This window comes from Loxodonta africana, chromosome 6, assembly GCF_030014295.1.
Source record: "Loxodonta africana isolate mLoxAfr1 chromosome 6, mLoxAfr1.hap2, whole genome shotgun sequence".
Classification (NCBI taxonomy): Eukaryota; Metazoa; Chordata; class Mammalia; order Proboscidea; family Elephantidae; genus Loxodonta; species Loxodonta africana.
In genome coordinates, this window is record NC_087347.1 from 29,672,965 (window position 1) to 29,698,136 (window position 25,172).

The following is a 25,172-nucleotide window of genomic DNA, read 5'->3' on the forward strand; positions in this document are numbered from 1 at the left end:
AGACCATAGGACCAAAGACAGTCACACCACCAGCAACAGACACAACCTTGATTAAGCCCCCTTCCCTGGACTCAGGGCAGGGAAAATCCATTTTTTCTTTTTCTTTCTTTTTAACAGAGCTCACCACCCATCACTGGCTAGCCTAGGCTACCTTCCCCCACCCCACCCCCAACACACACACAAACCTTACATGGTAACTAGCAGACAGCCGGTTTAACAAAGCTTAGGAACGAGTTCTGGGGCTCTGCATATATCCAGTTGGCTAATGAGAAAAGTCTCCCTCCAGCCTGTGCCTTGGCTAGTGAAGGGGTAGGAGGGAGGGGCAGACGAGTGCCTCTTATTGTATCCACCCCCGCTCTGGAGAACTCTCTCTTCCACTTGTCCCCCCCACCTACCCCCACCCCCAGGAGCCAGAGCCCAGTCTCTGTGCCCCTTTCTTACATTCCGGGGGGAGGAGGGCGCTGTTCAGGAGCGAAGGGGAGCCCCCGTGTGTCTAGAAGGCCTCTCCCCACCCCCACCCCATGTGAGTTTGTGCTGCAAAGCTCTTTGGCATCCTTGCCTGGGTTGGGTGTTGGGGAGCTCAAATTGCAGCTACAAACTGGCTGGCAGCCAGGGGCCGTCTATTTAAAAGCGCCTGCTCGCCCGGAGCCGGTAGTCTCTTTGGAAACTTCTGCCGGAGAAAAAGAGCTAGCAAAGCGCTGCAAGGCAGTCTTGGGTTTTTCTTTTCTTTTCTTTTCTTTTTTCTTCCCTCCTTTTAATTACCCCCTCCTCCGTTTGCACCCTTCTCCGGGCTTTTTGCACCCTTCTTCTGCGAATTTCGAAGAGGTGGTGGTAGAGTGGAGAACAGAGGTGTTAGGGGGTTTTATTTTTTGTTTTTTGCTTCCCCCCCCCCCCTTGATTTCAACATTTTTCCCACCCTCTCGGCTGCAGCCGCCGCTTCTTACCAGTTCAGTGGCGACCGCGCGCCGCTGACTGCTGGAGGTTAGAAAGGAGCTGGGAGTGTTTTAGATTTGAAACAAAAATTTTAAAAGACAAATCCCCCCGGCCCCTCCCTTCTCCTCCACAGCCTCGGAACTCATTATTCCGGTGGCTGCTTGGGGTGGCTTTCCCCCCTGCGATTCTGAGCAGGTCGGACTTGGGAGGTTCTCCGGTCTTCACTCCCTCGCCGTGCACCTGGCGCTGCTTTTTTCCCCAACCTGTTGCTAGTCTTTAATCCTTGCAACCGGGACTTGCTTGCAGGCACCCCAACCTTCCAACTCTCCCTACATTTTGCAAGTGTCTGCGAGAGGGCACCCGCTCTACCTGCCAGAAATTAAAACCCCCAAAAAATCTCCGGGCGCTCTCTTGGCCCCTCTCTCCCTGCTCTCGCTCTCTCCTGCCCCGCCCCGAGGTAAAGGGGGAGACTCGGAGAAGATGGTGCTCACCGCAGTCCTCCTGCTGCTGGCCGCCTGCGCGGGGCCAGCCCAGGGCCTGGGTTCCTTCGTGCACTGCGAGCCTTGCGACGAGAAAGCCCTGTCCATGTGCCCCCCCAGCCCTCTGGGCTGCGAGCTGGTCAAGGAGCCGGGCTGCGGCTGCTGCATGACGTGCGCCCTGGCCGAGGGGCAGTCGTGCGGTGTCTACACTGAGCGCTGCGCCCAGGGGCTACGCTGCCTCCCCCGGCAGGACGAGGAGAAGCCGCTGCATGCCCTACTGCACGGCCGCGGGGTTTGCCTCAACGAGAAGAGCTACCGCGAGCAAGCCAAGATCGGTGAGCGCGCTCAGGGTGCCCGGAAGCCACCCAGCGCACGGGCGGGGGACACGGGCTCAGCGGAACCGCGCGCTGTGCCCAGCAAGTGGCCTAGAGCCGGGTGTAGTCCGGGAGTTGGGCGGGGAGGGTTCCTGGATCTTTGAATCGGAGCCCTAGACGATCCTGCTACCCTAGGCTGCTGCCTAGTCGAGCCTCCCATTTTCGCTCCTTTTTCTCCCTGCCCCCACCCTACTCCACCACACCCACCCATCCTACGAGTCTGAATGCTGACTCTGAGCTAGTATTCCGCCTCCAGGTCCAGATCCCCTGGTCCCCCATTTCCAGTCTGAAACAGTGTATGCCCATTATTAACTCCCTCCTTCATCCCCCAGCCAATATAGTTTCCCTGAACTTATTGTTTTAATTGCGAGCCTGGAGAGAGAGGCAGTGTCCGTCTTCTGAGCTAATTCCACCTTTGTTCCTTCCAGTCCCCCTGTCTTCCCCAATCCCTCTGGACGTTTCTATCCTCCACCCCAACACATACACACACATTCTAGGTAGTAAGTGCCTTTTGGGTGGGGGCTTTGGTCCCCGGTTCCACGTGCGCCCATTACTTTTGACTTGATATGATTGATTTTGGCGATTGTTGAATATTCAAATGCAAAATACTTTTTTTTTTTCCTCTCAGGAAAGGAAAAAATACCTTAGGGGGCTGGGTGAGGGAGGGCAGGAGGAGGGAAGGATCGGTGTTCTTGCTGGGTTTTCGTCCCTGAAATGAATTCTTTTCACCCCTCCCCAATTCAGATTTTACCTCGGAAGAAAGGAGGATACGCGGTTGGGAGGCAATAAGGGATGGGAGATTCAGACATCCCTACCTCCCCGCCTGTGTTCATCTTCTCCATCCCTAGCCCTAGTCTCTCAAACCCCATCACAAGTGGGTGTGGTGTAAACGCGCTGAGGGGCACTGGAAACGCAGAATGCAAATTAAAGGGGGCGGAGACAGAAAAGCCACGCACCCGGAGTCTCCACCCCACATCCAAGTTGCCCCGCCCCCGCGTTGCTCCGCCCCTAAATTCGCGGAGCGGGTAGTCTAGGGTCTAAATGATTGACAGAGCTACTTGTTCAATCAATAGTTCTGCCCCCTTAGACTGGATTTGTTTTTGAAGTTACCTGGTAGTAAATTATTTAAAAAAAAAAAAGTTTAATGAACTATACACAAAAGGCTGGGGTATGAGGCGACAACCTGGTAATTGATTCTCTCCCGGAGGGGTAACGACTTGGCTAAATACTGTTTATTCAGAGCAGATTTGCAGGAGCTTCCCAAAATGGTTTTCTTAAACTACAGACTTTTATCTTGTAGGAGAGGAGTGAACCGGCATTCGACAAAAGGCAGGAGAGCTTTCCTGGGCTTTGCCTGTTGCAGGCGACCGCCCCTCTCAGCTTTGAAAGAGGTAGTCGCTGTCCTGGTTGCCATCTGCAAAAAGAGAAGGAGGGCCAAGTGCAGGCCCCAGAGGTCCTAGAGACCGGTTCGCGGGATTATTTTTTATTAAGAGCCGCTTTTCAAAGGCGGTCCTGCTCGCCTTCATCTTGGGGGTTGTGGATTTAGAAAAGCTGAGCGCTGGGAAAAGGTCTGAATTGATTTCCTGACTTGGAAGCAAGCGCTCTGGTAACAATCCGGTCACATCAAAAGTATGCGAAGTATCCCCTCAGCCGCATCCTGGCCTGCTTCTCTTTGGCCAGCCATGTGGTGGGTGTGATGTGGTTGGTGTTCAGGGTGTGCGCCCCGGGCGCACACGAGCCCGCGATTGCAGGAAGAGTAAACAGGCACATCCAACTTCCTGGGCAACCCATTCCACACACAGCCCCCCCCCCCCGCTTTGTCCCCAGAAAGCTCCCCTTTGGATTTCTTTACAGCCCCTTAATCAACCCCCCACTTTAAGTGCGCCTTCCCGCGCCTGCCTCGGCTTCTCGCGGACTCCACCCCGCCAAAGGCAGGTGCCTAGAGAACGACAGTTGCTGGCGGGCTGCGCTTGGCAGGCGGCCGCGGTCTGTCGACACCTTCCTCTAGGCTGATGGGGTGGGAGCGGGCGCCCCTGGCGAGTGCCTTTCAGCTCGAGAACTGTTGAGTGGGTCCCTAAAAAGTTGGAGATAGCGCAGAGACAGTTCTTAAGGAGATAAAAACTGGACAGAGAAGAGAGTGGGGAGTCCTTTGGCCAAATCTCCGGCCCCCCAACCCATAAAAAAATACACCCCCAAAAATGAGCAGCGCCAAACGGATTTCCCCTTCCTTCCTGCGGTTGATATATATATATATATATATATATATATATATATATATATATATATATATATATATATATATATATATAACAAAAAACCCAGTGCCGCCGACTCACAGCAACCCTACAGGACAGAGTAGATATATATATGACATATATACACACACACACAAAAAGTTTTTTTTTCTTTTTTGTACATATATATGTATTTATATATGTAAATATACTTTTTTTTTTTTTTAACAAAAACAAAAAAAAGGTGCACTTCTAGAATCAGAAATGTGGAGCGGAGGTGGCAGGCAGCCAAAGCTTCTGGGAGGAAGAAGAGAGGGCGGGCAGCCACGACTGGTGTTTTGCTAGACGCGTCGCTCAGCAACCCGAGAGGGAGTCGGCCTGGCCCTGCATTTTATTTTGGCCAGTTCAGGGCCAGAGATAGATATAGAAACAGAAGGCGGTGCGTGTGATGCTGGAGGGAGACGGGAGTTATTTCTTGGGCCAAACTCAATAAATACCCAAGCGCCTATCGGATCAAGGAGGGTGCAGAGAACTGGGCGTTGTTTGGGGCAGGGGCCTTGTGGCTTTATGGGCGCCTAGCACCCTCGCTGGGTTCTGGAAGGTCTGTCCTGTGCTGGTGAGGCATCGAGCTTGGGATGAGAGAAGTGTCTGTATGTCCTGAAGGGGGCGCTAAGGCAGCCTGCCATCCCTTGGAGACAAAGGAGAGTCAGGGTTGAGGTTGGGTTTGAGGGGCACTTGCCACCCTACCCTGTGAAACCTGGCATGTGCCAAGTGCACCCTCAAAAAATCCCGCAAAGAGGCATGTGGGAAGAGGCAATGGGTCAGAGGAACCCGGAAAATAAACCGGGGAAAGTCAGGCAACCAGGACAGAGCTTTACTTATTTGGGGGGGATTCTGTGTTTGAGTTCTGTCATTGAGAAATAGGAGAGGAGGGACAGAAAATATGCCTGGGGGTGGGGTGGGGGAAGCATTACTTAAATAAAAATGAATTCAGTCTTTGAGTCTTGGAGGGGTTTGGCACCATCACCCTGGCTTCAACTCCAAGTCTGGTCCCAATGCCATGTTGAAGGCAAGTTCCAGAGTTAGGTTTATTGGCCAACTTTATGTCTGGGTTGAACAAGCTCATGGAAAACTGGAGGAGCCAGAAGCCTTTCCCACCCGTACTCCCTGCCTTTGAAACAAGCCTTTGAAAGTCTGGCTGTGCCCTGCGCCAACCAAAACGGGAGTGGGGAAGACAAGCAACCGTGCTTTAACGTGACTTTTCTTGCCTTTTCCCCCTTCCTTTCTGTTTCTGCTGCGTCAGCTCAGCCTGGAAGAACAAGCACAGTTGGCTGCAAGGAGAGCTCCTTTTCTTTCCATTTCTCTTTTTCCCCTCTCTTATCCTCCCACTCTTTTTTTTCCCTTTCTCCATCCCCCACCCCAACTCTAAGACATCCCCTGAGGGTTTGTGTCTGAAGAGAGACAGAGCAGCTATTGGTTAGTTCTGGGGCTTGGGTTGTACTTGAGCAGGCAGGTGGGCCTGCAGCTGTGGAGGGAGGACAGGGCTGACCCCAGAAGCGAGAGGTCACTGGGAGCGTTAGAGCAAAGGGCATAGGAGAAGCCCTGGTACCTTTCAAAGGGGCTGGGAGAGCACAGGAAGGGGAAGTCTATTTGTGTAAAGTTTTTAGTCTACACCTGAGCAATGGCTGTGACACTTTGAGATATTTAGTGTGTGTGGAAAATAATAGTTGGGAGAAGGAATCACCACACTCCAGATCCACTGCTTCCAGAAATTACAAGAACATATACATGGACCAGATACCAACAAGGGAGCAGGAGCAGAGGTGAAGAGGGCAGGAGAGCAGTTGCGGTAAGAGACAAGTAGCAACTTAGAGCCTTTGTGTTCTTGTTTTACTATTTCACTACAGTCAGTCCAAAAGCTGCAGTTCCCAGAGACCATCCTTAAACTCTCATCTGCCTATCGTTTCTCAAATCTCTAAGGTTTATGCATATTTGCGAAAGTATATAAGTAAATAACCAAGGACACCAATGCAGGCTTCTCTACCTTCCTTTTCGGCCCATGTCTAGAGAAATCCCCTCTTTTGTTTCCAATTTCATTTCTTTCCCTCATTTCTGTTATGATGTCATTTCTCTTTATTTTCTTTTTTAATATAAATTCTGATGAGTGACTGGAAGTCTCTGTCGAGAGGGGAAGTGGCCTTTCTTGCCTGGCCACTCAGTTTAGCTTGGTCCTTGCTTCTCTCCAGGAATTGTCTGGGTATTGGCTACAGAACGTTAAAGCTGATAGGAGCCTGCAGCAATCATCACAGTCAAGGGCCTCATTGTACAGATGAGGACGCTGAGGCCCATAGTGGGAAGTCATTTGCCCAAGATTAGGCTAGTGGCAGAGACAGGGGTGGAGCTCAGCAACTCCGTCTATCAGAGGACTCCTTTCCACTCTACCTGGCTTCCTTCACCAGTGACTAGAGCGGGGGCCCAGGCCTGGTCTAACCTGCAATAAGGCCTTGTGCAAACATTACCAGATGCTCTCATCCCATGATGGGGCTTGTGAAGAAGAAATAAGGGCTCAGAATTTGGGGGTGCTCTGCTTTAGGGGTGGTTAGTAAGGGAAGGAGTAAAGTAGCCCCAAAAGTAGAGGATACAACTCCCCCTACATTTTTCTTTTCAATCACAGGCTGTTCTGTCCCTTCTTCTACACAGTCTTGCAAAGAAGACTGGTTTAGGCCAGTGATTTGGTCAGGGAAGGGGTGCAAGCAGGGTGTGAAGGGGTGGTGTTTGGCCCATATGCCAAACCTCATTTCCTGAACACCAGGGCACTCTCCTGATGTGGGCGGGCAGAGGGACTGAGCTGTGCTTCAGGCAGTCCTCTCTAAGGAGAATACCGCATGGAAGTGGTCTGCTTCCCATGGCAACCCTGCCTCCAACAGCAAGGGGCCAGCGGGGCAAGGGGGATGACATGTGAGGTATGGTGGGGTGTGGTGTGGGCGGTGACTGGGGGAATTTCTGCATCACTAGGAAAGAGAGAAAACCATATGCAATAAAAGCTGACAAGGAAGAGAGCAAGAGGGTCCCCTTTCGTCAAACGTATGCAGGTATGTTGGAGCTTTTTCAGCTCTTGTAGCTGGAGGCCTTAGGCTGATGGGAAGGAATTGCTGACAGTGCAGCTAATATATCCATAAGGCTTTGGGGGTGCGTAAGTAGGAGGCAAGGAATCCTGGTGGGGCAGTGGTTAAGCACTCGGCTGCTAACTGAAAGGCCAGTGGTTCAAACCGCTCCGCAGGAGAAAGATGTAGCAGTCTGCTTCCATAAAGTTTACAGCCTTGGAAACTCTGTGGGGCAGCTCTACTCCAGTGGCGTCAGGGACAGATTACCAAATAAGCAAGGTATGCACGGGCTTACTCGTGCTTACTTACTGATCTATAGTGCACAATTTCACCTGTTTTTCACCACATCAGAGATGTGAAACCCATGTGAAATTGTGCACTACAAATAAGTAAGTAAACACAATGAACCCGGGGCATACCTTGCTTACTGTAAGCCAGTGTGTGCTGTTCTTACTGGTTAATCCACCAAGTGGCGTCACTAGGTTTGGTGTCACCCAGTAAGGTAACTCATCATCGGGTCAGCCCCCACCCCGCCATGGGCCTCCTCCCGTACCAGACCCTACAGAATCCTTAGTAATGTTTTTTGTACTAAGGTTACTCGTAAATCGTAATCCCTGTATATCACTCCTTTTTTTTTCCTTTATTTACTACTTCATTCTCAAAACAGTTATTAATACAGGCTTGCAAATACTAATTACCACAATATTGTAGCTAAAACACCAGAAAACTTGACAAGATAAGCGACTATAAAAACACCGGCAGCAACGGAAACAACAGAGTTGTCATTAATAGCACATGCGGACAAAACCTCGTGATTGGAAGCATCGCTGTGATTGGGTAATAATGACAGCTCTGACCAGAGTGCATTAGAAGGTTCAAAAAGTAAATTAGCATAGACTTTTAGCCTTGTCACTATATTGATACATGTAAGCTGGGCTTACGAAAAATGTTTTTGTTGTTATAACTAACCACAGGGATATTCGTATAAAAAATAATACATTTCTGCTAAAACACCGCACAAAAATTTTATAGACAGTCATTTGGGTATCACCCCCTCTGATAGTGTCACCTGGTGTGGTCCACACCCTCCAAACCCCTCTAGTGAAGCCACTGTTCAACTTTGTCCTATAGGATCGCTGGGAGCCAGAATCAACTCAATGGCAATGGGTTTGGTTTGGGTTTTAAGAAAGAGGCAGAGAAGAAAATTCCTTCCTCCTAGTAGGTTTTTTTTTTTTTTTTTTTAGTAGGTTAGGTCCACCAGGTGAATCCTAGGAGAATTTTAAAGAAAATACTTGATCTCATCTCTGACCCCTCAACCTAAACCTTCAGTACCGGCCCTTTCTTTTGCTACATCTTGAAGCAGGGCCTCAGCTGAATTTGCATTCAGATCCAGCCCCCAGCTGACCTCTGCTGGTTTGGGGAGACGTTTTATGTGAGCTCCAGTTACCCTGAGCCATTTAATTACACCATCACAACTGTGAATTCTCTTTTGCACCCCAGCAAAGATGACTTTCATGCCGGTTCCTTTAGAACAAGGCTGTCAAATCAAAATATAATGAAAGCCACATATGCAATTTTTAATTTTCTTAAAGCCACAGTTTTTAAAAAGGTAAAAGAGAGGACAGGTGAAATTAATTTTAATAATATTCTTCAGCTCAATATATCCAAAATAACATTTCGACATGTACTCAAAATCAAAATTTTGAGATATTTTACATTCTTTCGTTCCTTTTAATCTTCACAGCACATCTGAAAAGGAACACGGATTTGTCATTGAAAAGGAACACAGATATCTCATGGAAAATACTCCATCTATATTTAGATTTTGTAAAATTTACCGTTAAAAAAGTAGGTGCATGGAGCCAAGTTGTTCCAAACATACTTAAAAGTTGTCCAGTTACCAAATTATTGGTTTTTAATTTTAAATTAATTAAAATTAAGTAGATTTGAAAATTCAGCTTCTCTGCTAAACTAACCATGTTTCAAGTGATCGGTAGCCACAAGGGGCTAGTGGCTGCCGGCCATATTGGACAAGACAGAGGCCAGTAGAAGCCCCTGTCTCACGTAGAAGGGAACCACTGCCTTCATGCTCTCATCCTGCCCCCAGTCTGAGTCGAAAAGGCAAAGAGTCTGAGCTTTCGTTGCCAGGTCCCACTCCCTTGTTGGACCCAGCAGAGTCTGTGTTTAGGGCAATGAAGGAGAAAGTGCTGCCTGATCCCTGCCGCCCCCTTCCTGGTCACCCAGGACTCTGAGGGGAAGGTGACTGCCTAATTGTAATGTTCTGAATGAGTCTCTGGCAGCCCAAGTGGTGATGAACCATGAGGGGAAATGTCTCCAGGTCTCAGGAAATGGCCCAGGGCTTCCTCAGCCTCTTCTGCCCCCACCCCTTCCATTCAGAGGTTGTTCCCAGCTCCCACACACCACCCCATTATCTTCTCATTTGGGGTGTGCATGGGGAGCAGACACTGACGTTCTACTGGGCACATTGGTCCTTCTTCAACTGTCAGAGAAACTTGGCTAGAGATACTAATCTTGGGAGTTGTACCTAAGTGTGTATTTCCTATGTGTAAACATATCACTAACTCCCTCCCAGGAACCAAAAATGTGCAGTGAAGTCATAGCCCTGAATCCTAGGTTGACCTAGAAAGCAATGAGGAGATGCCTTTCTTTATGTCTGGTCCATGGACAGTAGGGGATGAGTAAGTGGGACCCCAGGCTTTCACACTGGGCCAGTGTCACCAACTTGACTTCATCACATCTACATTGTGGAAGATGGTGGGTCTTTTGTATTTCCATCTTTATGGAAGGAGACCTGGTGCTTTAATGGAGCATGAAGGAATGGTCTTAGACCGAGGGGAGAATGCCTGGGGTGAGTTCTCTGGGAACTGGTTCCCAAAAGCACTTGTGCAAAGTCCCTTTCACTTGGGGTTGACAATAAGACTCCCTGGAGACAAAAATAGTTCCATTATACTCTGGCAGAACTTTCTGCAGTTCAAGGAGCCTTAGATTTTGTGGTCTCCAGGTAGAAGCCAGCAATTTTTAGTTGATGATTGGAATTAGGGAGGTGAAAAGCAATGGAGACCTACAAAGGCAGAGGCTGTGCTAACAGTTAATTAGTGCATATCAGCTTATTTGATCCTCACAATGACCCCACGCAGAAGGGGCTACTGTTTTCCTCATCGTAATTCTGACGGAAAAACCAAAACAGAGTGGGGAAGTAACATGCACTGCATGGTGTATCCATTCTGTGGTGGAGCTGGGATTTGAACCTAGCCAGTTGGTGTCCTGATTCTTAATGTTTATCCACTATGCTGTATGGTGTTCTTTATTTCTAGGTCAGGATAGAGAAAGCAATATCAATAGATAGGATAGAGATGTTACATTTCCATGTTGGCCAACTTCATTGCTGGTTTAGAATACCAAACCACTAGTTCTCTTGAAATGGGGAGGGAGCTGCAAAGTGGCTCATGCCAAGGTGAACATTTTGCCCCCATTATCCAGCCATAAGACTCTGAGTCTACCCCCTCTCCACCATTCTTCCCATACCAGGAAGACTCCCCTCCAGTGTCCTCCACCTGGCCCGCCTCCCTTCTGACTGTTCCTTGGGATGGTGGTTGTCTGGGTGTGTTTTCCTCTTGGAAGATCAGTGCTTGTTTCCTTCTCAGCCCATAAAAAGAGTTATGGGTTAAAAAGAGCCCAGAACATGCTTGTCTGTCACTGACCACAGAGGAAAAGGAAACGGTGTCTTCCAAGAGAGATGGGGGAGGGCAGACGCTGCCCAGAGATGGACAGGGTGGTAGGAGGGACACGGCAGCTCCCCTGGAAGGTTCCACAGCCCCTCCCTGCCTTCTCCATATAAATGCAGATCCACACATTGTAACTGAGTTATTTGGCAGCCACAGCTGCAGAACAGTCAGACTTCAGGAGACTGAGACATGGCTTACATTTTTTAAACAGTGAGCAGCCAGTCCATTATTCTCCCAGAAGCCTCATGTTGTAGCAAAGAGCAGGAGGCTGCAGTTTGGCTCGAAAATGGGGCAAGATGGCTGGGGACAAGGTATCTAGCCTGGGCCTTAGTATTTTCAACCCTACTCAGGCAGGGATCAGTGCCTCAGATTAGCACTGTCCCATAGAACTTTCTGCAATGATAGAAATGTTCTACATCTGCACTGTCCAATATGGTAGCCACAGCCATTTGGCTATTGACCACTTGAAATATGGCCAGAACAACTGAGGAACTGAATTTTCAATATTGTTTAATAATTTATTCATTTAAATAGCTACATGTAGCTAGTAGCTACTGTATTAGACAGCACAGCCTTAGACCAAAGAGAAATCAGTAAGTCTAGGAGACACCTACTTCTTTCTCGCTCTCGAAATGCCTATCTCTCTGCCTCCCCACTGCCTTCTTCAGCAGAGTTACTGTGCTTGAAGTCAGGGGCATGGATGAGAAGACCCCTCAAAACATCTGCTGAGCTCTAACTTGCCCCAGCTCCTATTACAGAAATGCTTCCAGATGTACTTCTCTTTGTCTCTTGGGCAGATTCATGCCTCTCTCCATTTAAAGAATATTTATTACACACCGTACACTGGAGAGACAAAGACATATGACAAAGCTCTGCCTTAAGAAGTTTACAGTTTAAATTCCAGCTAGAATGAGAGCCAGAGGAAACCCAGCTCCCCTTTTCATGTCTTATAGAGAGATTCTGGGGGTCCCCACCTTGTCCTCTGGCTAGAGACTTTCCTTTCCCCCAGCAGGTGGCCTGGCAAAGCCCTACATTCTTCCAATGCTGTGAATTCTGATGACTGACACCTCAGTTTCTGCAATTTCCATAAGCCAAGTCACAATATCTGGGCCACCCAGTTTCCTCTTAAGTGTGATTATGAGGTCAAGATAGAGTAGGAAACTCCTGCCAGCTCAGGACCAGGTTGTTAACGGTGCCAGGGCATGACTAAGCCTCAGGGAGCAGCAGGTCCCCGGCTGGACCCACCCATTGCTGAGACAAGGCAGCAGGGTGGAGTCAGAGTACTTCTGAAGAGTATGTGCCTACTTCTGCTGGTGAACCTTCTCACCCCTGCAAGATAGCATCAGCAACAAGAGGGTGAGTTTGGAGAGAGTGGCTCAGCTTGGGTAGGGTGTATGCATTATGCACTGTGTTATGTGTAACCCTGCCCACCCCACAACACCTCTGTGACCGTAGCAGCTGGGCCTGCACCCGACACTCTCTGGGTTTGCTGGGACACAGAGAATGGTGTAGTCCTCAGGCGTGTCAAAGGGAGGAGCCAATGTACCTGGATGTGCATTTGTGGGTGCCACTGCACCAGTGTGATTGGGGAATGCTTTCTGAATGAAGGAGGAACCGAGTTGGCCACCCTAACATGGCTGGGGTTTGGGACGTTAGAGATCTGGTTGGGAAGGATTGGGGATAGAACCCGCAACCCACCCCAAAAGTAAATATCAGGACAATCTGATAGCCCTACTTACTTAGTCACCTGGGAAAGATCATTAGATTAAAGGTCCCTCCATAACTTCTGGAGTCCCTGGGTGGTGCAAACAGTTCACACCCTTAGCTGCTAACCAAAAGGTTGGCGGTTCAAGTCCACCCAGAGGCGCCTGGCAATCTACTTCTGAAAAGTCAGCCATTGAAAACTCTGTGGAGCACAGTTCTACTGTGCCACACATGGGGTCGCCATGAGTTGGAATCAGCTCAGTGCAACTGGTTTTTCTTTAGCTTCCAGGAGGAGGGAAATATACCACCTTTCCCATCCTCTGCAGAATCCTTTCAAAATGGCAACTAGAGATAGGAGTGAGCTCTGGTATGTGTCTCTTCCCTCTCTAATCATTTTTCAGTTGGAGATTACGGAAACAGCAGGGAGCTATGCACAGATAAGCCTTGGCCCCTCCCACCCCACATCCTAGCTCCCAGAACACACACCTGCCTTCTCCACCCTCCCCACACATCGGTTCTTTCCAGTCTTCACTTGTCCCTCTTCCTGGCTTTTTAATACATGCTGCAGACACACAGGGAGAGGGAGAGGATTTGAGTGACTGAGAAATAGGAGAGGGAGGCACACTAATTTTAGATTTTAAAATTGCTTACAAAAAAGCCAGACCAAACCCATTGCCATCTAGTCGATTCCAACTCATAGTTGTGACCCTGTAGGACAGGATAGAACTGCCCCCAAAGAGTTTCCAAGGAGCACTTGGCAGATTTGAACTGCTGATCCTTTGGTTAGCAGCCACAGCACTTAACCACTCTGCCACCAGGGTTTACAGTCTCTAGGAATAAGCCTTGGGACATGGTGTGTGGGCATCGGTCTCCTGCGCCATCTACTGGCCATTTGGGGGTACTGTCCTTTTGCGAAACAGGTTCCAGAGCCCACTGTTGAATACCTTTGATTGCTCACGTGCAGATCAAACTTTTTCAGGAAGTCCTCCCACATATCCTACCTAAATCCCTTCTGCAACTTTGGTCCATTTTCTCTTGATGAAATAGCTCAGGAATAGCCAGCCTACTTGTGCCTCCTCATTTTATCTAAAACTTAAACCCTTCTAAAATTGAAAGCCTATTTATGACTCGGCCACAAAGCAGCTGAGTCGGGCTAGCTGGCCCTGGCACTCCAGCTCCAGTCTTACTTTCCAGCCCTTTAATCTTCGTGGCTCTGCATTGGCTCCCCTCCAAGTTTCCACTGTCTCTCTGGAGCCTACAGGTGACCACAAGACCTTGATTAGTGTCTTTGATACTCGACTCTCCTGCTGCCTAAGTAATATAGGTCCCACGGGGTTAGGTGGCACCAAAAACCAGGAGGCGCATCAAGACATTAAGCCTACCTTCAGAAGCAGCCAAATTGCAAACTGGGGAGGGTATGCCCTCAGGAGCCCCGCCTGGGGAAGGCTGGTGGAAGGAGAAAGGGTTTGCAAAATTGTCTTAAGTTCCTCAAAGAAAGATACAGGAATCTACATGTTTTCCAGTATCTTCACTGTTTGGCCTCAGGGCAATACTTGAACACTTTGAAAGAAAAGACTAAGAGAGGTCAAAGTAAACTAAAAAAAAAAAAAAAAACCCAGTGCCGTCGAGTCAATTCCAACTCACAGCGACCCTACAGGACAGAGTAGAACTGCCCCATAGAGTTTCCAAGGAGCTCCTGGTAGATTTGAACTGCCGACCCTTTGGTTAAACTTACCCCAAGGTTTACTGAACTATTGCTAATATTCCCAGCTCCCAAGGAAAGGTGACTTAACGGTTAAGGGTGGACTACGGCACAACTTAGAAAAAGCCTAAAAAGTAAAAGGGTCTTGAGAAGGGCTGTTGATCTGGGAGGGGAGGGGAGGCCAAAGAGAGAAAGAACAAGCTAAAACAATATCTGAAGGATGACCTCTCTGACTAAAGGGACAGAAGGGACCCCCAAAATGAGTGACCAGAGGAGGCAGAATGGCATACCCGTTGCAGAAGTCTAAGAATTAGAAAGAACACCACTGGGACAGTTTCTACTTGGGCACAGGGAGATTACTGAAAGGATGCCAAAGCTGAGGCAACCATCCCTTGGAGGTGAGGCAGCTTTCTGGGCTGTTTCCTTTTGAAGAGATAAGTCTTGGGCATCCAGCTCCACAGATGCTCCTGAGAACAGTTTGCTGGCTTTCTGGGCTGCGCTGGAGCAGCCCACTGAAGGCGATGCTCCTCCTTTCACTCAGTGGTCAGCACCCACCCCAGCCCTCTTGCCCTCCTGCCCCTAAAATGATCTGGTTACAATTAGGATTGGGGAAAGAGGTTTAGCCATGCACCCCCACAATGCCCTCAGCCTTTCAGTGACAACCATCTCTTGCCCTGCCCCCACCCCAGCAGTGGTCAACGGCTTTTTGAGGATTAGAACGCTTGGTAATGGCCAGAGAAGGTGAGCGAAGTGTCTCAGGATAGGCCCAACAACCCGTCTTTGCCATGGTTAGTTCTTTCTTGAGCCTTGGGTTCGGAGCCGTGTTCTAGATAACAGAGTCCTGGCCTTTCAGTTTGCAGAGTCCTCCGTGATCAGCCGTGCTCCCCGCTGCACCCTCACCCTCATTCTAACTTGTCCCACAACCAAGAAAATTGGCTTAGCTCCAAACATCCCTCTTAGCTGATTCCTAGAAGGCCGCATTGCACCTATGAGACACGCTATCATGCCAATTAATCCTCACGGCAGGTTTTCATCAGGTAGAATTAAGGCACTGAGGACATCAAGACACAGCTGGGGAGAGGGGATGAAAAGCCCAGAGGGGATCCTCAAATTGCATTTTGCTCAGGGACAGCCTGCTACCACTTTCCTACTTGCTTACTGCCCCCCCCCCCAATCCTCCCACCTAGTAACTACTTCCCCTCCTTTCCTGTGAATAAATACGCTCACTAACCACCCTCACACTAACCACCCGGAGTGCTGCAAATACTTGGAAGAACATCCCTGCCAGGGCCTTAAAGACCGGATACCCATTTAATTCAACTTGATAAATCCTGAGCCAAGAGAGAAACAGGTGCTTAGGTGCTTCCTGCCACCTGCCATCCTGACCAGGTGAGGCCAGGTCTCTGACTGCCTCCCTCACACACACCTGGAACTCTCCCCCCGGGAGGGGGTGCACAGGTTCCCCCCACCCCCACCCCCCGAGAGCTCAGCAGTCAGGTTCTACACCAGCGTCCGGAGTCACAAAACATTGTGTTCTCAAAAACTTTCTGCTTCTTTGCACCAACCCCTTCCTGGCCCACTTTCTAGTCATTCCCCCTCCTGGGCATCCCAGTCCCTGTGGATATGGAAGAGGGGGAGAACGGGATTTTCCTTCACCCCATCTTAGTTATCTAGGGTCACCCCCAAGCCCTAGTTCTTTTTTGCAGCGCTTGAAAAGAGGGCAGTGAAGATCTGGCCTCCCTGTCCCCCCTGAGCCCTCGTACCTGGTCTCACCAATGAGCCTTCTGGCCACACCCTGCCCACCTGGGAACAGCAACCTATGCTCTCCCCACTTTGCATATACCCAGGCTGGTGGAGTCGAGGCGTTAAGAGGAGAAATGGGGTCCCAGAGAAGGGTGCCTATGAGATAAGAACGTAATTGAAATCCTTGGACCCAAGAAAAAGGCTAGGGGAGGGTGGAATTAACAGATCAACAAATAAATGAACAAAGTCCTACTTCTTTAAAGGTCATAAGTCAGCTAAGTATAGACTGTCACCAAGTCACTCCTATATATAACTGCTCCAGCCCCGGCCAGCTGTCGCCCATCTCCGCCTGGAGCTGAGTAATGTCCCAGCCATGTAGGGCCCAGAGCACAGAGCCAGTTCTGAGCTAGAGCAGGGAGCGAGACCTCCCGGTCCCATTTGCCCTGTTCTCCATGGCTGTATTTCTGGCTCTACCATCCCCCACATCCCTTTCTCCTGCTCTTCTTGATGTTCCCTGGCCACTTCCAAACCCCCGGAAGCCTCTTGCTGCCGTTGTCCAGGCCCCAAAATATCTCAACTCCCAACAGTTCTGAAAGCACAAAGACCCCACAACGAGGACAAGTGTGACCTTTCTTGTCCACACCTTGGCTGTCCCCTATTTTCCTCTGTTAGCATGGGCCTCTAGGTTTTGTTCTTACATCTCAGCCCCGTCTACTTAGCTGTCTCCCTGGCAGGCAACCCAACTGACCACCACCCTCATCTTCAGACCATGTCCCTCCCCTTTCCATCCCCCAGAATGCCTTCTTCCTCTTGTCAAACTTCCCCTTAAAAATCAGCACAACAATTTCAAGATTCACCTAGTACATGAAGTCTTCCTGGACTTTCTGTTCTTAACCCCAGTCATCCCAGCTACTTCTCACCATTTAAATGTTGGCTGAAGCTTATTCCCTGTCCTGGTTTCCATGCTTTCACCAGTCTAGTAAGGTCCATGAAAGCAGAGGTTGAATCTACTTTACCCTTTATTACCTCCTCACCCCAAACCTCTGATGTGGACCCTGGAGGATGATAGTTCGCCCACTTCTTCCAGTAGAGAGAGACTCGCGTGAGCACGAGGAGCCCACCACATCAGAGATGGCAGAGGAGACCTACTCCCCCAAAATCTTCCGGCCCAAGCATACCCGCATCTCAGAGCTGAAGGCTGAGGCCGTGAAGAAGGACCGCAGGAAGAAGCTGACCCAGTCCAAGTTCGTGGGCGGAGCGGAGAACACTGCCCACCCCCACGTCATCACAGCCCCAGAGATGAGACAGGAGTCTGAGCAGGTGAGTCCAGAGGGACACCCCACAGCTCCCTCTGTTTCCCACCCCAGCAGCCTCTGTCTGCCAGCAGCTCAAGGGGCATTCGTGCAGCAAGAAGTGTTTAGGCTAGACCTAGCAAAAGACCCAGCGATCTGCTTCTGTAAAGATTAACCAAAAACACCATTGCCCTCCAGTCCATTCTGATTCATAGTGACCCTACAGGACAGAGTAGAACTGTCCTATAGAGTTCCCAAGGCTGTAATTTTTACAGAAGCAGACTGCCAGACTTTTTCTCCCCAGGGGCGCAGGTGGGTTCGAACTGCTGACCTTTCAGTAACCAGTCAAGTGCTTAACCACTGCACCACCAGGACTCCTTCCATAAAGATTACAGTCTAGGAAACCCTCTGGGGCAGTGCTACTCTGTAACATGGGGTCACTATGAGTGGGAATCCGCTTGACGGCATCCAACAACCAAAGACCTACCACTTACTGTGGTGAATGGAGAGCTTTCAGAGGTTATATTTATCAGGGTGAGGCGTTGGTGGTTCCATGGTAGAATTCTCACCTTCCATGCAAGAGACCAGGGTTCGATTCCCAGCCAGTGCACCTCATGTGCAGCCACCACCCCTCTGTCAGTGGAGGCTTGTGTTTTGCTACGATAATGAACAGATTTTAGTGGAGCTTCCAGACTAAGCCAGACTATGAAGAAAGAAAGGCCTGGGGATCTACTTCTGAAAATCAGCCACCGAAAACCAGGTGGATGACAACGATCCAATCCCCAGGTGATCATGGGGATGGCGCAGGACTGGGCAGCATTTCCATTCTGTTGTGCATGGGGTTGCTCTGGGGTGGGGTGGGGGGAAAGATGTCCCAGTAGCAGCCAACAACGACAGCAGCATTTATCAGGACCAAGAGCTTGCACGTGGGAGCAGGAGCGGAAGTGGTGCTAATTTAAAGAGAGTCGCTGCCAGCCAGCCAGCCACAGCAACCACACGCCAGGGGTGCAAGCCCGTAGCTCTGCCCAGTCCTAGCCAGAGGCTGACCACCCTCTGTGGAGCATCCAGAGAGGGCAACCTCTGGACTGAATGACTCAGCAAAACGGAAACGCTGGGAGGGGGCAGCATAGAAGACCAGTGGGACAATATGGCTTCTGTACCTGGCCACATACAGGTGCTGTACACCCCCCAGGGCACGTGACAGGTGAGAGGGAGGCAAGATCCTTGATTGGGACAAAAAGTGGGGACTTTACTGTGGGCCGTCACACTGCAGACCCTTGGCCCCTGCACCCTGGGCCCCCTGTTCTGCACATCTGGATGCTTCTACCTCGGTCCCATACACACTTCTCATCTCTCCCTGTTTGCACGCAGGGCCCCTGCCGCAGACACATGGAAGCGTCCCTGCAGGAGCTCAAAGCCAGCCCTCGCATGGTGCCCCGGGCCGTCTACCTGCCCAACTGTGACCGCAAAGGATTCTACAAGAGAAAGCAGGTACGTCACGTGTCCTGGGCTTAGAAGGGTCCTGAAATGGCACCTGCGAGGAGACCTTGCCCTCAAACAAGTGCCTGAGACTTCTACCACAAAGGATACAGTGCTTTCCAAAGCTCCAGCATCCATTCACAATGCACAGTCAGGAGTGTTCCCAACCCTTCCTATAATCTACTTAATGTTGATGGATTCACAGTATTGACGTGAATTCATTTAAAGGGGAAACTTTATGTGACAGCATCACATCACATGTTGTAGGTGCTACTTAAATTCTCTGCTGATATATATATATAAAATATATGTTTTCCCCATATACCACCTGCAGTCATTTCATGTGGTACATAACCAAGCCACACTTGAGACAACCCTCCTTCAGATTTAACGAGTAATCCTTAGTCTATTAAAGGGGTACACATTTCCTTAAGACGGTGGTTCTCACACTTTCTAGGGCATCAGAATTACCGGAAGGGCTTGGTAAAGCACAGATTACTGGGCCCCACCTGCAGAGGCTCTGATTGCTAGGTCTGGGGTGAACACTGAGAATTTTCTAACGAGCTCCCAGATGAATGCTGATGCTACAGGTCCCGGGACCACACTTCAAGAACCCCTGCCTTCAGTGCACCCCTGAGCTAAGTTCGTGGTGAAGAGCCAGACTGCCTTGGGTCGAATCTCAGCTCTGCCACTTCCTAGCTGTGTCACCTTACCCCAGTTACTGAATGCTTACTTATCCTGTGCCTCACCAAAAGGTCGGTAGTTCGAATCCACCAGGCACTCCTTGGAAACCCTGTGGGCAGTTCTACTCTGTCCTATAGGGTTTCTGTGAGTTGGAATCAACTTGATGGCAATGGGCTTTATGGGTGGGTGCCTCTGTGTAATATGGGGGATAATAATACCCACCTTACACAATTAGGAGGAATAAGAAGTTAATATTTGTAAAGCACTTAGAACAGTGCCCACTATATAAAACCGAATCAAACCCGTTGCCATCGAGTCAATTCTGACTCATAGCAACCCTATAGGACAGAGTAGAACTGCCCCATAGGGTTTCCAAGGAGCACCTGGTGGATTCAAACTGCCAACCTTTTGGTTAGCAGCGGTAGCTCTTAACCACTACGCCACCAGGGTTTCCACCCACTATGTGGTAAGTGGTAATTAGTCTCTGGCACATGATAAAGCCATACAAGTGATGCTATTATTATTACTATATAAGATCCCATAGCTCTCTTGAGAATCTTTTGAGAATGCCAGGTTAGAGGACCCTAAAGGTGTAACGTAAAAAAGAAATTGTGGAAGCTAGCCAAGGGCAGATTACCTAAATTCACATTTTTCCCTGGGCCCTCCTGGTGAAATGGAGACACCAGACCCCCAAGGGTTGACTATAACCCTCCACAGCATTCTAGGATGAGGGTTCTACCTGGGAATGGGGAAGAGGATGGGCCAGGCAGGAGCAGAGCTGGGGGGTGCAGCCCCCCTCACTGCCTGTTGTTCTCGCCAACCCAGTGCAAGCCCTCCCGTGGCCGCAAACGTGGCATCTGCTGGTGCGTGGACAAGTATGGGATGAAGCTGCCGGGCCTGGAGTATGTCGACGGGGACTTTCAGTGCCACGCCTTCGACGGCAGCAACATTGAGTGATGCGTCCCCTCCCTGTCCTTCCCTCACCCCATCCCACCCCCAGCCCCGAATCCACCCAGCGCCTCCTTCACCCTAGGACGCCACTCATTTCATCTCATTTAAGGGAAAAAATATATATATATCTATTTGAGGAAACTGAGGACCTCGGAATCTCTAGCAAGTTCTCAACTTTGAAAGTGGCAACAACAGAGACATGAAAAGCTAAGGAGACCCCTTTTACGATGTTTTTTTCTTTGTTTTTGAGGCAAGTTGAATGAACAGGGAAGGAGGAGAGGAAGAACGAGAGACAGCGACAGAGCAGGAAAGAAAGCACGTGGGTAGGAGAGAAGGAAAGCTGATTAGAGTGGTGGGCAGGGAGGAGAGGTTGCCGGGACTACGGCTGGATACATCTTTTGCATCCAGCCCTGGCCCGAGATGGGGAGAGGCTTGGGCACTACAAGGTGTGGCCCGAGATGTGGCATTTGGTGCCACACTGGGAGTTTTCCCAGTTTGGATTGGTCAGTAGGAGAAAGGAAAAAAAAAAGGATATGTGGACACCTCTCCTGCATCTTTCTCCTCCTCCAGCCAGCGATTTGGATGGCTCAACCCCTGTGCTTCCTCTGCCCTTGCCCCAGTAGGGTGTTCTCTGTCCCCAAAATTAATAAAAACAAAAATGCATTCCACTCCTTTAAGAGCAAAGTAATAACTGAGTGATAATAGATAGATTTTCCTAGACAGATACATAAATATTAAATATGGGTGCATATTTCTCCCACCCACCCCCTCCCCCCATACAGACTTTTAGAAATCAATACACACCCCAATATTGAAAAGACTCGTTCCTCCGGGGTGACTAAAAACACATGCTCAATCAAGTATGTGGTTTCAGCCCCACCTTTCATTCAATCCATGGCTAGCACAGCCCCTGGGGGGAGGATAGGTTAAAAAAAAAAAAAAAATGTGTGGGCTTGTGTTTATCTGCAAGACTCCATGTAGTCATATATAGGCATATAAATCTTTTTTTTCTTTCTTTCTTTCTTTCAATGAGTTTGCATTAACTTTTCGAAGTAGTTCCTATAGGGCTTTGAGGAGCGTCCTCATTTTGGGTAAACCAGGAGAACCCAGTTCTTCTACTACAATCCATAATACCAATTTTACCTGCTTCTAGTCAAGCCTTTATGGGACAGACTGTTGGATTTTTTAATGATCTCCCATGTACACGTGTCTTCATATGTACATGTGTGTGCTGCCACACCGGGGAGATGCCAGCATTCAATGATGCACACACCATGTCCCCAGTACATCCCACGTTAGTCTTCAAACCATCAGGAAGTAACTGTCTCTGGACATCACACCAATAAGACTTCAACAGGTCCAAGTTTGACCCACTCATCCTGCCCCACCACCTTTTTCATTTCCTCTGGACAGAGCATACATTTTGAAAGCCTCTCTCAGTCCTTACGCTGGCAGAGCAGGAGAGAGATTGAAATTAGAGGTGGCAAAGAAGGAGATAGAAGGGGAAACATTTAAATACAAGGAAAAGAGTAAAATTGATGGTTCAGGCCAGGGTAGCCTGAGTGGAGGAACAGAAGGCTTGAGGAGCAGAGGGCTGACTGCCCATTCTAGCTTTGGAACAAAGCCAACAGAAAGGAAGAAAAAGCCAATAGAACCTTCCTTGGCTTTCCCACCCTATAAGCCCTCTGGGATTCAAGAGAAAGGAGAGATGAAAATGGAGAAACTGATTGTAAATAGAAATGAACTTAACACAGGCCATAGAGTCAGCGAAGGTGGGAAACATTAGGTGGATTCTGGACGTTAGAAGCTGGAAGGGAGCAAGGATCAGTAGAGACTGGCGTGCTTTTGAAGGGACAAGACTATGTGCTCAGATGCCCACCTTCAGCCTGCAATGAGGGATTGAGACCAAAGTGTCTTTCAAGCTCTTCATCCATTCTGGCCAGTTCCTGCTTCCTCCCTTGGATGGAGGATGGAAGAAAGGACCAGGATAACCAGGGAATGGATGCTTCAGGGGGAGCCATCGTTGGCAGCCAGATTCTGAACCAAGAAAAATCTCATTCTCCACTGACTTCCTCAACTGATGGGTGGCCTTGGGGCTGTCCTCTAAGGCTAGAAATAGCCTTCCTGGAAAGGGGACTTGGACTGGCAAAAGAGGCTGTCTCTCTCTCTTTCTCTGTGGACACACTCTCCACTCTTACCTGATGGCGTAACACAGTGGAAGCCAACTCAAACACTGAACTTGGGGCAAAGAAGCAAATCTATTTCAACTAGTGGAAAACGTGCCGCTATGGAACTTGGGGGGATGTCTCTTACTCCCCTGGACAGGACAGTTGGCCAGGGATGGGAGAGGTGGCCAATCTTCATGAGACAAAGGGCCAGATGGGGAAGGCAACAGTGAGGACTTACTGACCTGCCACGTCAGCATGTCCCATCTCTCTGCACAACTGTCCCCAAAACCCTGACTCACATTTCTAGATGTCTTAGGCCAGTATCCTAAACCGTTTCCACCTTACTCTTCTTTCTGCCCATTCTTTCTTTGGATCTTGAGCAGTCCTATGAGATCTGCCAAGTGGATACCAGGGTGCCATTCACCCTAAGAAAAGACTGAGCCAGGAATCGCATACCCCCTCCCAGCCCTCCCAAGGCCTGGACCTGATTCTTAAGAGGGGGCTCTCCCTTTTTCCCCAGTGTTTGCTGGACTTTGAATGGGCCTCTGCCCCTTACACTGGCTCTTTCTTTGCTGTCAACCATAAGGTGGGAGATGATGAGCTGGTTTAATTCAGCCAGACTCTTAAGAGTTCCCAGCTCATGCCTACTGACCCAAACCTGTGATGGGTGATTCTGGGCGGCTGCCCACTCCTACAGGAAGCTGGAACTTCATGGACAGGTGGAACTAACCCTACCAAATGGGAAGTCAGACCTGAGCCAGGGGCACAAGACAATGGGAAGGGAGTCATTGAAGGAAAAATGAATACTCTTCCCTTGGCAGGAAGGCAGGTTTGGGATGGTGTGAGGATGTTTAGTCCTGAGAGGGTATCTCTTTGATGGCAGGCTGGCTGTTGGCCAACTCTGCTCACCTGGAGGGCTCAGACATCAGGTTATCAGAATATCCTTTCATGGCCCCCATCTAAGAGACACAGGAGGTCTCTTCTCATCCTCCTTCTGATCCCCTCACTCCAGCGTGGAGAAGATACCTCTGTCTTCCCCCACTACTGCCAGGTAATTGAGGAAGGCCTAGCCAGGACAGATCCTCTTTCCCCTGGCCTGCTCTGACCCACTGAGGCAAAGCCAGGCATCTGGGAAGGAAGAGACTCGATAGTTTCACTGACAGCCAGGCCTAGACAGACAGGCCTGGAGACACTGAACCCCCACGGGAGAGGAAGGCAGGCACAGCAGGCCCCCGGAAGGGCCCTGTACAGTCCCACCTCCTCTCCCTTTGCCCAATTTTTCCATCACTCCCTCTGTGGTCTCTATGGTAACCCCACAGGGTTAACCTCCACTGGGGGAGGTGGCCCTCAACCACCGTCCCCTACTTCCTAGCTCCTTAGCAGCAAAAGGACTGCCAGGGTGACCACCAAGCCCCGCCCAACGTGGGGTCATCTGTTCCCCACCCCCCCACCCCCACCCCCCCCCCCCGCCACCTCCTGCCCCTGTCTCCATCCACTCAGACCCCTAGAGGGCGCCGGTTCAGAATGGGAACTTCAGAGAGGTGTGGGCCAAGGAGAAGAAACTCTGGTCTCCAAGAGGAACGTTTTGGCCACGTTTTGAAAAGTGGTTGGACCAGGGCACAGGGGTTGTACCAACTAGCAACCTGGGTGTTGTACTGTCTTTATTTTTAAAACCACTAAAAGTGCAAGAATTATTTTGCACTGTTTCTCCACTTATTATTTTAGGTTTTTTGTTTCTTTTTTGAAAAAACACTTTCTTGGTTTTCTAACGGAGTATATAGTTTAGCCGTTTCCACAGACTCTGGCCTCCTCTCTAACTCCTTTTGGATGGGGAAAGGGAAGGCAGGAGGGTCAGAGGCGAAGGGGTTCCCAGCTTCCTGCGCCCCTTCACCCTACTTCTCTGGTCTCTGGTCACCTGCCACCACCACCACCGTCACACAGTAGCCCACATGGATAGCACAGTTGTCAGACAAGATTCCTCCAGATTCCGAGTTGCCGACTGGTTTTTTTTTTTTTAAAGACAGCAATAACCACAGCACGTATTACTGTAGTTCTTTATAGTTTGACATACATACCATAGCTCTGTTCTCTCCTCTTTTTTTTTTTTTTTTTTTGTTTTGTTTTGTTTTTTAAATAAATGCTCATAATCTTGACTGGTGAAAAGGATGGAAAAAATAATAAACCAACAAGCAAAAGAAATTTGTGGGAAAAAAAAAAGGCGGAAAAACATTGTCTGAATGCGGACGAGCTTGGCTCCTGTTTAGCATTTCATACTTAAGAAAATAAAAAACAGGATCTCACACTTTATTAAAAAGTGAAGATTGCTGTATACTATTTATTCAACTTATAATTTATGTTACTCCTTGATCTTTGTCTTTTGTCATGACAAAGCATTTATTTAATAAAGTTATGCATTCAGTTAGCCTGCGTCAACTTCCTCCCAGGGCCCAGGGAAGGTAGGCAAATGGTGAAGCAAGCCCCCAGGATTCTCCTCAGGCCACAAACCAGAGAGGAAGGAGAAGGGACCCAGGAGAAGTCAGGCCAAGGGCCCTGCTCCCTCCAGAGGGCATGCCCTGAGT

The 25,172-nt window shown here is 49.4% G+C and overlaps 1 protein-coding gene across 1 annotated transcript; it reads left to right on the forward strand.

Annotated features, from left to right (window-relative positions):
- The first annotated feature begins 640 nt into the window (after window positions 1–640).
- IGFBP5 (insulin like growth factor binding protein 5) lies at window positions 641–24,723 on the forward strand. The gene is made up of 4 exons (XM_010602072.3): window positions 641–1,747; window positions 17,107–17,339; window positions 18,683–18,802; window positions 20,300–24,723. Exons 1-4 carry the CDS (start codon window positions 1,414–1,416, stop codon window positions 20,429–20,431), a joined length of 819 nt encoding a protein of 272 aa, XP_010600374.1. The 5' UTR covers window positions 641–1,413; the 3' UTR covers window positions 20,432–24,723.
- Window positions 24,724–25,172: the final 449 nt, after the last annotated feature.